General features: G+C 49.8%; 1 protein-coding gene across 2 annotated transcripts; it reads right to left on the bottom strand.

Annotated features, from left to right (window-relative positions):
* Positions 1 to 10,007: 10,007 nt before the first annotated feature.
* Positions 10,008 to 13,729, bottom strand: LOC121141595 (carbonyl reductase [NADPH] 2-like). Of its 2 annotated transcripts, none has more exons than XM_040750207.1 (9): positions 13,624 to 13,729; positions 12,110 to 12,182; positions 11,510 to 11,607; positions 11,243 to 11,397; positions 11,115 to 11,157; positions 10,914 to 11,013; positions 10,726 to 10,790; positions 10,408 to 10,525; positions 10,008 to 10,315 (listed from the first exon to the last, which is right to left on the bottom strand). In XM_040750207.1, the coding sequence occupies exons 2-9, from the start codon at positions 12,159 to 12,161 to the stop codon at positions 10,212 to 10,214; spliced, it is 735 nt and encodes a 244-aa protein (XP_040606141.1). In that variant the 5' UTR covers positions 12,162 to 12,182; positions 13,624 to 13,729; the 3' UTR covers positions 10,008 to 10,211. The 2 variants fall into 2 exon arrangements, with proteins under 2 accessions (XP_040606141.1, XP_040606142.1); XM_040750208.1 differs by having other exon boundaries at positions 12,110 to 12,217; positions 13,624 to 13,723.

Below are 13,729 nucleotides of genomic sequence, written 5' to 3'. Positions count from 1 at the left end.
TGAACTCACAGAGGTCCAACTGCCTCTGTCTCCTGAGGAGTGGAAAAGAAGTTGTGTGCCACCACACCCGGCAAGAACTTTTACTTAGTATAAAATAGGGTGGAAGGCAAGGCTCATGGCGAAACACTTTTGCCCTAGAACTTGTGAAGCCACAAGAAGAGGGAGGGCGTCTTGGTGTTAATGAACATACTTTATATACTGTGGAGCTCCTACTTCAAAGCTGGGTGTGGTGGTTCACACGCGTCAGTCATCTCAACACTGGGAAGGCTGCGGCCAAAGGATCCCCCAGGTTTGAGGCCAGCCTGATCTAAATTATGAGTTCCAGGCCAGCCAGGGCTAACTAAAGGCACTGTCTCAAGTAATTAATGCTCCTGTAAGTTAAATAGTCTTCCCCTGGACTGGGAACATACCATACAGTCTCTAAGTCATTGGCAGTCCTAGCAGTGAGTTCTTGAGGATGGGTACTGCTGTGTGCAGAGCAGGCTGTGTTGTGAAGCTAAGGCACTGTGTGTGTGTGGGGGGGGGGTAGGTATGTTAAATACACTTCCCATTTATGATGGTTTCAACTTGGGATGGGCTTCTGGCTTCCCTGTGTCCCTGGAAGAGCTTGTGTGTGTGTGAAGGGCAGGAAGCCATAGACATGCCTGGGTTCTGCTCACCAGAAGTGAAACATGCCCCAGAGCCCTGCGTGGTGGTGGTGGTACAAGCCAGTAATCTCAGCACTCACAAAGATGCAGAGTTCAAGACCAGCCTGGGCTAATACAGACCTGGTTTCAATACAAGAAAGACACTGGGAGATGGCTTGGTCACTGCAGTTCTTACCATACAAGCCTGAGAATATGAGTTTGGGCTACAAAACCCACACTGAGAGAAAAAATAAACTGGGCATGGTGGCGCGCGCCTTTAATCCCAGCACTCGAGAGGCAGAGACAGGCGGGTCTCTGTGAATTCGAGACCAGCCTGGTCTACAGAGCTAGTTCCAGGATAGCCAGGGCTGTTACACAGAAAAATCCTGTCTCAAAAAAAAAAACAAAAAACAAAAACAAAAAAAGACACTGGGCGGTGATGGCGCTCGCTTTTAATCCCATCAATTTGGGAGCAAGAGACAGGTGGATCTCCATGAGTTCGAAGCCAGCCTGGTCTATAGAGTGAGTTTCAGGACAGGTTCCAAAGCTACAGAGAACCCTGTTCCAAAAGAAGAAGAAGGCCGGGCAGTGGTATAGCACGCCTTTAATCCCAGCACTCGGGAGGCAGAGGCAGGTGGATCTCTGTGAGTTCGAGGCCAGCCTGGTCTACAGAGCAAGTTCCAGGACAGCCTCCAAAATAATACAGAGAAACCCTGTCTCCAAAAAACAAAAACAAAAAAGCAAGAAATTGTACTTGAGAACTGGCACCTGAAAGTAACCTCCACATGAACAGGTACACAACAAAAGGAAGAGAAAACTCGATTTTGGGTCAAACTTTACAGGTCTTGGGGTCCCGCGACTTCTGACAGCTGGCATTTCATGGAGAAGCTCTGTTTCTTTACAGTTGGGTCCGGGGTAGAAGGGCAAGGGCTGGGCCTGAGAAGCAGGCCCACAGTTGAGCTGTTTGAGCTTGAAGCAAGAGAGCATGGAGCTGTGGAGAGCTGCTTACAGCAACACCAGGATGCTATGAGGAAAGGAGTTACCTGTATCGGCCAGTTCAGCTGTGAGCCCAGGGTGGGGATGTTGCCAATCTCAACTCCGCCTGGCACCTGAAGTTTAGAGGCCTCATGTTTGCACTTAGCATGCAAAAATTTCCTCCTTACCCTGCCCTGTATTCACTCATGGACTCCACCGGTAAAGCAGTGTCTTTGAATTGCAGGGCCTGTGGCGCCTGCACCACGAGCAAGTCTAACGTATCAGGAGAAAGCCTGGGGATTTAAATGAAAGACATGCCGTCCAGCCGTTTGTGCTGAGAGAGTGCGGGAGTGCGTGTTTATCGCAAGGAGCCTTATATACAGACTTACAGCACAGTGGAAAAAACCCCAGGTGTAAGAGCTCCTGTTTTCATAATCAGAGGTTGATGCCAGTGGAGCAAGGCGGGAGCTGTAAGCCAGGGTTAGAAAACAGGATGCATCTGTGGTTATTGGCTGACAAGCAACTCACAGAGACCCCGTGGGGACTGGGGCCCAACAAGGGGCCAAGGATGGGAGCAAGTCCACACACCGACCCACAGGAGGGGTGTTTGCAGACTCTGCAGGGGTGGTGACCACCCAGAACAGACAAGGTGTTGACTGCCAGAGGCTTTCCGGAGTTAATGCAGCTTGCTATAGGATAAAGGACTGTGGGGTTGTGTTCCCAGTGCCTCCACCTGCCAAGGCTGGTCCTGTGTCCTGAGCATCCCACAACCCACTAATATCTGAAACAGTAGCTCCCACTCCACCTCACTGGTATCTTTGATTTATTATATTTAAGGTTCTCTTTAATAAATCTGGGGTTAGAGAGATGGCTCAGAGGTTAAGAGCACTGGCTGCTGCTTTTCCAGAGGTCCTGAGTTCAATTCGCAGCAACCACATGGTAGCTCACCCAACCATCTGTAGTGAGATCTGGCTCCGTCTTCTGGCCTGCAGGCAGACATGCAGGCAGAACAATGTATACAAAATAAATAAATCTTAAAAAAGTAAAATGATCTGTTACCCGGGCAGTGGTGGCACATGCCTTTAATCCCAGCCCTCGAGGAGCAGAGGCAGGTGGATCTCTGTGAGTTCAAGACCAGCCTGGTCTACAAAGTGGGTTCTAAGACAGCCAGGACTACACAGAGAAACCTTGTCTCAAAGGAAAAACAAAACAAGAAACCAACCAGGCAGTGATGGCACATGCCTTTAATCCCAGCACTCGGGAGGCAGAGGCAGGCGGATTTCTGTGAGTTCAAGGCCAGCCTGGTCTACAGCGTGAGTTCCAGGACAGCTTCCAGAACAACAGAGAAACCCTGTCTCCAAAAAAAAAAAAAAAAAAAAAAAAAAAAGAAAGAAAGGAAGGAAGGAAATTAAAAAAATCTGGGTGTGATGTTGCACACCTACAATTTCAGCCCTCGGTGTGTGGAAGAAGAAAAAGATGAAGAGTTCAAAACTTCATAGTGAGTTTCAGACACCCAAGTACACAAGTGGTATGTCCTAAATGTACAACCTTCTGAATATGGATTTACTTGTCATGCTTTCCTGTCCACAGTTGGTGATGTGTGTGTAAGAGAAAGCAGGCCTCTCCCTGTCTCCCTGTGTGCTCCCGTGTGCACACTCATGTTCACCTAGAGCCCTGAGGTTGATGCTGGCTGTCATCTTGAGTTGATCTCCGCATTATTTTAGAGACAGGGACTCTCAGTGAGCCTGAAGCTTACCATTTCAGCTCAACTAGACGTCAGGGAGCCAATTCTCCTCCCTCTTCCAATCTCCCTCCTCCCATCTCCCTACACAGAACTACTGGGAGCTCCACGCCAAATCCCCACAGTGCTCAGGGCAGGTGCAGCAATGGGCTGAATTAATCCTGGTGGGAACTTATAAAACAAGCAAACAAACGGAGGGAAAGGTCCCTCTCCTCGGCAGAAGCTGAGCCCGGGAGCCTGGGTTGTCAAGGATGAGGGGGCTAACTTGGGTCAATTCTCTCACTCTTTTCTTGGTCAAGCTGAAGGCTATGCTCAACATTTTCGTATTCCTCTTGGGTGACTAGCCATGCACTCTTGTCTAGTTTTTGGTTATTGACTGAAGATTTCTAACAGTTTTCTACTCTGGTCTCGTCATTCCTGCTGCTCAGATATTCTGGGAAGAGACTTGAGTCTCAGACATGAGCCCCTGGGGGTCTGCGAGCTACAACAGAACATCATTCAAGGAAGACTAGAGGGGAGCGCAAAGGAGCAGGGGTAGACTATGAAGACAGGCAGTAATGGGCACTTAGGGAGGAGCTACAAGTAGCCCCCAGGCACCTGGGACTTCACAGTTCAGGCTCAGCTGCGGGGACGGCAGGCACACAGACAGCAGGGGGCGCTGCAGTACAGAGAGAGCCACTGGCTGGGGCCAGAAGAGAATGGCTGCTGTCCCAAGTCCTTCCAGCACTTGGGGCCAGGCGGTCCGCCTCTGGGAAGTCACTGAAGCACTTTATTTTCTCCTTTGTAAAGAATAGAATCCATGGATGAGAGCCTGCCAATTTGTACCTATATGTGTCTCTTAGCAACGACGGTTGACTGTGAAGTCAATATTCCTTTTGGTGGTAACAACAGAGTAGTGCACAGGGCAGTGTCCCCACAGTCTCCTGGGATGGAGTAGCTTGAGATCACAAGAAAAGAGGATTAAGTACCAAGCATGTGTAGCACAGGGGTTTTTTTGTTTGGTTGGTTGGTTGGTTTTTCGAGGCAGGGTTTCTCTGTGGCTTTGGAGGCTGTCCTGGTACTGGTTCTTGTAGACCAGGCTGGTCTCGAACTCACAGAGATCTGCCTGCCTCTGCCTCCCAAGTACTGGGAATAAAGGCGTGCGCAACACCGCCCGGCTTAAAAATTTTTTTTAAACGATGAAATGGAAAGTGGATATTGCTCTTCTATTTTTCAAGAGATTGGTGTGTGTGTGTGTGCTTGTGTGTGGGGACACATGTCCAGAGGTCAGCTTTGTGTGCTTTCTTCAGGAACTGTTAGCGTTTGTTTTCTTGAAACAGAGTGGGGTTTTTTTTTCTGTAATCTATGGCTTGCTTGCCAATTCAGCTAGGCTAGTTATCCAGCAAGCCCAAGGGATCCTTCTGTCTCTGCCTACCCAGAGCTGGGATTAAAGGCATGTGCCACCACCTGGTTAATACTCCTGATTTTTTAAACACAGATTCTGGGAATCAAACTTCAGAACTCATACTTGAAAAGCAATGAACAGATTGGACCATTTCCTCAGCCCTTGTTAGATAATTTGAACATAGACACTGGACAGGTGAGCAGACCCCAGCCAAATCTCCAGGCAGAGACCAGTGCCTGCATTCCAAGGCCTTAGAGAAAGATCCCCGCCAGCCCTTTCCCAACAGAGTATGGTGAGCCTTGCTTTTATTGTTTCTTTGAGTTCTTCTGGGATATTCTAAGATTAGATCAATTGGTTTTTGCAGGTAAGCGAGATTTATTTTTATTTCTTGTGTATTTTTATGTTTGCTCTGTGCATCACATTCCTGCAGTGCCAACAGTGGACAGATGTGGGCACCAGATCCCCTGGCATTGGAGTTGTGAACCACTCTGGGTGCTGGGAAACTTGAAATTTTGTAGGGACCATGCTTGTTTGTTTGTTTCTCTATAGGGCTTTTCACACTATTTTGGGCTTAGGTCATTTGTTTTTAGACAGGAAATTTGAAATCCAAAAAGAAAGCAGGCTCGAGCTCCCTTAAGGGACTGGGTGTTCTTAGACCTCTGTATTAATCTAAGAGCCATGGGAAATTCTGAATGTGCTATCATGGTGCCCCCAAGAGAGAACGGCACCTGCTTCGTCCTATTATGGACCCTGTGAACTGCAGGGAGTGCATGGTGAAGCCTTTAGTGAATGTGGACCCCCCCCAATGTCTCAGCCCTGTGGGAATGGCAAAGCCTTCACCTCTGGTCTGATTGGAATGTTGACAGTGTTTGCAGAAAATGTTCACTGTAGCTTTCTGCACCCACACCCTGTTACCACCTTAAGACTGCTCTCCTATAGAGATTAGCTAAGCCTGCCTCCTGGTTCTGCTGTATACACTAACCCCACCTCCCTGGTTCAACTATATGCCATAATCACACTGAGATTCTGCAGGGCTATGGCTTTTCTATTACAGAGTAAAGACAGGCTGAGCCCAGCTTTTCTGTGTGTCCTTGTATTTGTCATTTCTTCCTCACTGCCCCTAGTCAGGATTCCAGGATCTAAACCTTGCAAGGACTTAGCAATAGACAAAAACGACGGTTTATCTAAGCATGTACTCCGAATTGGTGTTATTTCCATGTATCGTATGCATATTTATCTGTCAGTCTATAAAGGTGGGCTTGATGGAAGCTCCTGGCAGTTGTCACCATAGAGATTTAGCTACATGAGGATGTCCTAGACCCTGAAGAGAAGAAACAGTTGCTCTTCCAACCCATTCTGGGTGACTCTAAGTGATTAGGGAATTAGAGGAAGCATTAGGGGTCCAGGGGCCTCATGACAAACAGTAATCTTGTAAAGAGCCACATAAGAAAACTACACCTGTTTCTGGCTTGGCTGCAACTCCAGCAACTTGTCTAGAAGGTGCAGTGTGTGAATGTGCTTAGTTGACCTAGGGAATAGTGTTTGGCATTTTTTATTGGCCCAGGGATAGTGTTTGAGCATGTTTAGTTGACTTAGGGGACAGTGATTGGCATGTTTGGTTGGCCCAGGGGACAGAGTTTGGGCATGTTTGGTTGGCCCAGGGGACAGAGTTTGGGCATGTCTAGTTGACCCAGGAGATGTTTGGTATCTCCCAGGCTGCTTTGATCTACTCTACTCTGGGCAAGTGTTGTGAATACAGTGTGTCAGAAACGTAACATACTTTTGTGTCTTTCCACAGTGTCAGAATGTATCACATAACAGTAAATTCACAAGCTAGGTTGGTTTGCTACAATGTACAAGTAATTTGAATTTCCTTTGATGGCCTGGCTATTGGCAAGCAAGGTTTATCTTCTTACTTTAGTCTTATGTAATAATTTGGAGTTTCAGTTTACATGTCACTTTGTGTGTGTGTGTGTGTGTGTGTTCATTGCACTCAGATATGTAAGTGACCAAATGGCCACAAAATATTTAAAGAAGCTGCAGAGTTCAAAAGTCTTTACTGGAGGCAGAAGATACAGATACAGAGTCTCTGCTTGTGGTTACATTGAAATCAACAGATCCCGAAGGAGAGATGCCCCAGTGTTAAGGAAACTGGCTGCACTTCCAGAGGACCCAGATTCAGTTCCTAGATCCCATGTGTGTCTCACAACCACTCAACACTTCAGTTCCAGAGGATCTGATGCCATCATGTGACTTCTGATGCAAGCGATCCAATAAATATATGTACAAACAAAACACCCATACAAATAAAACATTTGTTTTTTTTTAATCTTTGTTTTTTGTTTTCAAGACAGGGTTTCTCTGTGTAACAGACTGGCTGTCCTGGAACTCTGTATGTAAACCACACTGGCCTCAAACCCACAGAAATCCTCTTACCTCTGCCTCCTGGGTACTGGGATAAAGGCATGTACCACCAACTCCAGCAAAATAAATATTTCCAAAAGGAGACTTTTTTATTTTTATTTTTTTTGAGACAAGATCTCTCTATGTAGCCCTGGCTATTATGGATTTCATTATGTAGACCCAACTGGCCTTGAACTCACAGAGATCTGATTGCCTCTGCCTCCTAGGTGCTTGGAGTAAGGTGTACCATCACACAAGGCCTGACCCTTACATATTGTTTTTTTAAAGATATCTAAGACTTCAGCTTGAAGATCACAGAGGCAAGACATAGGACTGGGTCCAGACTGACAGACAGTAATTTGAATAGACCACAACAAGCAGTGGTCCCTGCTGAACTGAAACCCAGAGACAGTTGAGAGTTTACCATCTGTCATGTCCTACCACAATCTTTGTTTTTAGGACAACAGATGTATTGACAAATATGCACACACACATACACACACACACACACCCATACTAACAAAAACAGGTTGATTAAGCACACTACAGGGGCAGTAGGTTGTACAATAACCAATAACATCTTCCTATTGGTCCCTTGATACTCATGTACCAAGCTAGTCAGATACAGGGAGGGTGGATGGGTCTCTTACTCACCCAGTATTATATAGGAGAAGTTTTCCTGTCCCTACCACTGGTTCCCAAATACCTGGTAGCCACTTCCCAAATAATTGACCCAGAGGCTTAATATAAATTATAAATGCTTGGCCAATAGGTTAGGCTTGTTAATAGCTACTTTGTTTTTCCTTTTTATTAATTTGTTTATTTAAATTAAAAATAATTTTAGTTTACATACCAATCACGGGTCACTCTCCCTTCTGTCCTCTGGTGCCTCCCATCATCTCCCCATCCCACCCCCCATCCAGTCCTCAGAGACGGTGACACCTCCTATGGGGCATCATTTGGAGCAGGACCAAAGCCCTCCCCCACTGTATCTAGGCTGAGAGAGTATCCCTCCATAGGGAATGGTCTCCAAAGAGTTAGTTTATCCTCTAGGGATAAATACTGGTTCCACTGCCACAGGGCCCCATAGACTGCCAAAGCCCCCCAACTGACACCCATGTTCAGGGGCTTAGTTCAGTCTTATGCAGGTTCCCTATCTGTCAGTATTCCATCCTAATTGAGGTAACCCAGACACAGAAAGACAAACATGGTTTGTATTCACTCTTAAGTGGATATTAGACACAGAGCAAAGGATAACCAGCCTACCATCCACAACCCCATAAAAGCTAGGAAACAAGGAGGAACCTAAGGGAGACAGACAAGGATACCCACCACCAAGAAGAGGAAGGGAACAAAGACCACCTGAGATAAATGGGAGCATGGGAGGAAGAGGGGAAGGAGGTAGGCAAAAGAGAAGGGGAGAAGGGGAGAGAGAGAACATGAGGGATCAGAAAGGCAGAGTTGGGGGGAAAAACAGAGATGTAGAGCAAGAAAAGAGATACCTTAAAAGATGGAGCTGTTATGGGCTGAACGAGAAACCTGGAACTAGGAAAATTCACAGGAATCCACAAGGATGACCCCAACTAAGAATCTAAGCAATAATGGACAGGCTACCTTAAATGTCCTTCCCCTATAATGAGATTGATGACTTCCATAAAGGCCATCATAGAAGCCAGGGCATTGGTGGTACACGTCTTTAATCCCAGCACTTGAGAGGCAGAGGCAGGCGGATCTCTGTGAGTTCCAGACCAGCCTGGTCTACAGAGTGAGTTCCAGGACAGCCTCCAAAACAATAGAGAAACCCTGTCTCAAAAAGAATGCCATCCTAGAGCCTTCATCCAGTAGCTGATGGAATAGAAGCAGAGATTCACAGCTGAGCACTGAGCCAAACTCCTAGAAGCCGATTGTAGAGAGGGAGGGGGTAAAATAAACCCTTTCCTCCCCAAGTTGCTTTGGTTAGGGTGTTTCTTTTCTTTTCTTTTTTCTTTTTCTTTTTTTGTTGTGTGTTTGTTTCAAGACAAGGTTTCTCTGTGCTGCCCTGGCTGTCCTGGAATTTGCTCTTTAGACCATGCTGGCCTCAAATTCAGAAATCCACCTGAGTGGTAGGATTAAAGGTGTATGCCACCAGGGCTCGGCTTCAGTCTGCTTTCTTTTTTTTTTTTTTTTTTTTTTTTTTTTTGGTTTTTCCAGACAGGGTTTCTCTGTGGCTTTGGAGGCTGTCCTGGAACTAGCTCTTGTAGTCCAGGCTGGCCTCGAACTCACAGAGATCCGCCTGCCTCTGCCTCCCAAGTGCTGGGATTAAAGGCGTGCACCACCAACACCCGGCTTTCTTATACAATACAGGACCACCAGCCCAGGGATGGCACCACTCGAAATGGGTTGCATCTTCCCGTATAGATCACTAATTTAGAAAATGCCCTACAGCTGCTTCTTGCGGAGGCATTAACTCAGTTGAGGCTCCTTCCCCTCTAAGGACTCTAACTCGCATTACAAGGGTTAAATATGCAGATTCTACTCTTGGTATCCAGTGCACTGTGAGAAAGTGCACCCATGTGCTAAACTGCTGCTTCTGTCACACCCTCTTCCACCCAGCCAGTAACCCTGGCAGAAGGAGCTCTTGTTTGACTATACCCTCCCTTTAAAAAAAATAAATAAAAGGCCAACTGTCCTTGATCCCAATCCCAGATCGGGCAGGGACACCACAGACAGACCTGGGGCTTCCAGCCCACAGGGCATTGGTCACTGGGACAGGCATAGGTAAGGGGCAGACAAGGGACAGCAGCAGACTCTATCGGGATATCAGGGCGTCCTGCACACGACAGTGCGGTGTGATAATCCACACACGGCCTTGTAAAATGGCACCAGCTGTGACTTTTCGTGGTTTGGGATACTTATTTAATCAAATTATCTCAGCATAGCTGGTATGGAATGGCGGGATCCCGGAGTCTAAAGTTGGGGATGGATGTGTGTGGGGTGGGGCTCTACAGGATTCGAACAAAATTATTGGGTTGGGTTGAAGGCGGGGTCTTGATGTAAGGGTGAGGCCAGGGAAGTCTCCAGGAGTCCCCTGCACCTGGGCCGTCTAGGAGGCCAGGTAACCAGCGTCCACCAGGATGCCAGAGCCGCTGGTAGAGGCGCTGCTGTCGCTGAGCAGGAAGAGGATGCTGTTGACCACGTCCTCCACCTCTGCAGGAGGACAGAGCAGTCAGGGCTTCTGCCTCCCGCCCGGCTGCTGCTGCTGCCCCTCGCCGATTCCCCCACCCACATCCCCAGCTGACCTGCGAACTTCCTCAGTGGGTGGCGCTCCTTGAGCTTCTTGGCAAATTCCGGGTCTGCAGAGACTTTCTTGCCCATGTCAGTCAGCACCACGGTAGGGTTTACAGAGTTCACCCGGATCTGCCCCGCCCCCCAGAAGCCACAGCAGGTGGGCGGCACAGCCAGTAAACTCGCCCCGCCCACACAGCTCAGGACTGGCCACAGGACAAGCTCAGAGCACGCCCAAAGCCTCACCCCATCCTCACCCTCAACCTCCAGCCCTGCCCCAGGTGCCCCAGGTCATCTGTCCCTCAGGTGTGGGCCCAGGCCCCTATGCCTACCTTGTATGGTCCCAGCTCCATGGCCATGGCTTTGGTCAGCATGGTTATAGCACCCTTGGTGGAGCCTGTGGGAGGTGGGGAGTGCTGAGGACCCCCTAATTATTCAGTCCTCCTTCTGGGAGTCCCACCCAGAACCTCCTCCTCCTCCTCCTCCTGCTCCTGCTCCCACAATGAAAGGGTGCACTCACTGTACGTGGCCAGACCAGGGAAGGTGACATAGGCCACCATGCTGGAGATGTTGACAATGGATCCTGCCACTCCACGGTTAATCATGCCCTTGGCTACCATCTGGAAGCCCAGAGTTAGGGGTATAGCTCACTGTGCCCTGTGCCATCCCATCCTGCCCAGGTGTTCCTCCTGCCCGGGCACAGAGCTCCTAAGCGCCTCACCTGGGACACTTGCAGCACAGAGCGCACATTCACATTGAAGGACCTGGCAGGAGAGGAACAATGGCTCCCTGCACCACCGGTCTTCAGCAACCCTCCCCAGCCTGCCCCCACTCCCCCCAGGTGCCCACCTGTCAAAGACCTCCTTGGTAGACTGTATGAAAGGCTGCACTAGCGCCACCGCCGCATTGTTCACCAGCAGGTCCACGGGGCCAATACGGCCCAGTGCCTTCTCTGTGGCCTCCCAGTCACCCAGGTCCACACACACAGGCTCTATGCCCGGACACTGTGAGAGACATTGTTTGGTGTCCTGAGTGAGGCATTGTCTCAGCCAGCTTCTGATGCACCCCTGCGGGTGGGGAGCAATCCCAGGCCAGGGCAGGGCTGCTGGGCCTCACCTCTTTGGCCAGGCTGACCAGGTCTTCGTTGATGAGTGACACGGCCACCACTTTGGCTCCTGAGGCATGCAGGGCTTTCGCAGTGCCTCGCCCAATCCCTATAAAGAGGGAATGTGGTGAGGTAAGGGCCCTGTAGGCCTGGCCACAGCTGGGGTCTAGGTCCCAGGAGGGAGTCAAGGCTGTTACCCCTATGTCTCTGCAGCCAGCAGTGAGAGGGTTCTGGACTGAAGGTAATGAGCCAGGCTTAGATGGGACTATCCCTGGGCAGAAAGAAGTCAGACTCACTCCAATCAGGCCAAAGGAGGCACCAGAGGGCAGCACCCTCCTGATGAGGTCCCAGAGAAAGGGACCGACTGGTACCCATCTGCCCTGCATGGATCTAGGGGCTGTCTTGAAGCCAAGATAAACTTGTCCTTTTCCACTGTGGTGGCTGAGGAGAGACTGGCATTCTGTCCTAGTGGGCAGTGGGGCTCCAGCTGGGTGACAGAAGCAGTTGAGTCCTGGGTGAAGTGGGAGTCAGGGTCTGTAGGGCTGAGCTGTGCCAAGGTCACCTTGGGTCCCTGTTAAGACTGTCCCCCTTCCTCTCCTACTCATACTCACCTCTCCCTGCCCCTGTCACCAGAGCCCTGAGACCAGTGAAATTCAGCTTCATGCTGCTGACACCAGTGTCCTCCTGTGGCGAGGGGAGGGGCTGAGGTTAAGGTTGATCTGAAAGGTAGGACAGGGTTGGGGTTGGGGCGGGTGACCTGCTCCCTGTGGGACTTGAAGAAGCAGTGATAAGGAATGTGTGCACATGTGTATAAGACCTGACAGCAGTGGCAAAGAGTAGGTACACACACACACACCCACCCACGCACGCGCACACACACACACACACACACACGCACGCACGCACACGCACGCAGACACACACGTGCGGACACACAGGCACACAAACACACACTCGCACCCGTGCCTGTGAGAGCATCTGACACAGCAGTGTTGTGGGAGAGAAGGTGGCAGCCTGGGAACAGCATTTGCATTTTCAGCCTCGCAGGACTGAGTCTTGAACCCAGGGCCTCAGAACGTGCTAGGCCAATGATGCACCACTGAGCCACACCCTTAGCCTGGGGAAGTGAAAATTCCGCATTTGGGATTTCCTTGTCTGGACAGAAGCGCATGTCATAACTTTTTTATTTTATTGTTATTAATGAGGGTATCAACCTGATCTCAGTGGGGCAAGTGACCTAGATGACTGCTTGGAGCAAGACCCTGGGTAGGGAACCCAAGTGCCCAGAGACTCAAGGACCTCACTGTGCCTGCAGTCTGTCCAGGGAGAATGATGCTGTCCTCCTTACCTGTCCCTCCTAGGTGCCCCTCACCTGCTGCCCCTGCCAGCCTGGGACTCTGCCCTAGGTGACTGCCGAGGCACCTTCTGGCCTCTGAGGCAGCTCTCTGGTAAACATAAACATGGATTCTGGGGTTTCCTGTCTCAGTGGTGACCCCTGAGTTCCTCTGGTGTCTCTGCTTCTCAGAGCAGACAGGTGTTTCTTCGGGGGCACTTGGCAGAATCCGAGGATTTACTATTCATCCCAGTGCCGGCTCTGGCAATTTGTCTACGTGTGTGCTGAGGTTCTCCTCTCTTGTCTGCCAGGGTTCATCGAACGAAAGCCCAGAGAGTCATGGCAGGTCACATGGCATCGACACCAGGCAGGAGACTCGGGTGCACAGACCGCCCCAGCAGCAGACTCGGGGTCCAGGGGTGCTCAGACTCCTGCCTGTTGCCTTCCCTTCCTCCACTAGGCTGGGTACCGAGAGACAGCAGGTGTATTTCAGGTGCCCTACATGCCCTGAGACGTGGGAGGACCCTGGCATTATTTGTGCCTGACCCCCTCAGAGAAGAATGTTCAGGAAGCCTCACTAGTGTGGGGACAGCATTAATACTCTTTGACCAAGTATTCTTCCACACTGGTCAGCAAGGTGTTCTGTGATTGTCCTGGATCTCGGTGGGGGGGGGGGACAACAGGCACAGCGGGAGACTGGGGACCCAGCCCCATACTTATGGCACACATGGGTTGACACCTAATGATTTGCTGCTGCTTGGTAGAGTTTCCTCACTCAGGGACAGATCATACCTGCTCACTGTGTCCTTGATCCCAGCCTGAGCAAGCCACCTGAATCCTACAGCCAACCTCCAGGGGACACTGAATGCCGAGTTCTGACCTGATCTACCCAGTAAGA

The sequence above is a fragment of the Mesocricetus auratus genome, unplaced genomic scaffold (assembly GCF_017639785.1).
Source record: "Mesocricetus auratus isolate SY011 unplaced genomic scaffold, BCM_Maur_2.0 Super-Scaffold_100007, whole genome shotgun sequence".
NCBI classification, from domain to species: domain Eukaryota; kingdom Metazoa; phylum Chordata; class Mammalia; order Rodentia; family Cricetidae; genus Mesocricetus; species Mesocricetus auratus.
Note: the sequence above shows the minus strand (reverse complement) of the source record. Positions and strands in the feature narration are given on the sequence as shown.

Coding starts and splice junctions, on each gene's coding strand:
- LOC121141595 (XM_040750207.1), bottom strand. CDS start 12,161: ATGAAGCTGAATTTCACTGGTCTCAGGGCTCTGGTGACAGGGGCAGGG. Junction 11,398..11,509: donor TGGTCAGCCTGGCCAAAGAG/GTGAGGCCCAGC, acceptor TGTCTCTCACAG/TGTCCGGGCATAGAGCCTGT. Junction 10,791..10,913: donor CCCTGGTCTGGCCACGTACA/GTGAGTGCACCC, acceptor CACCTCCCACAG/GCTCCACCAAGGGTGCTATA.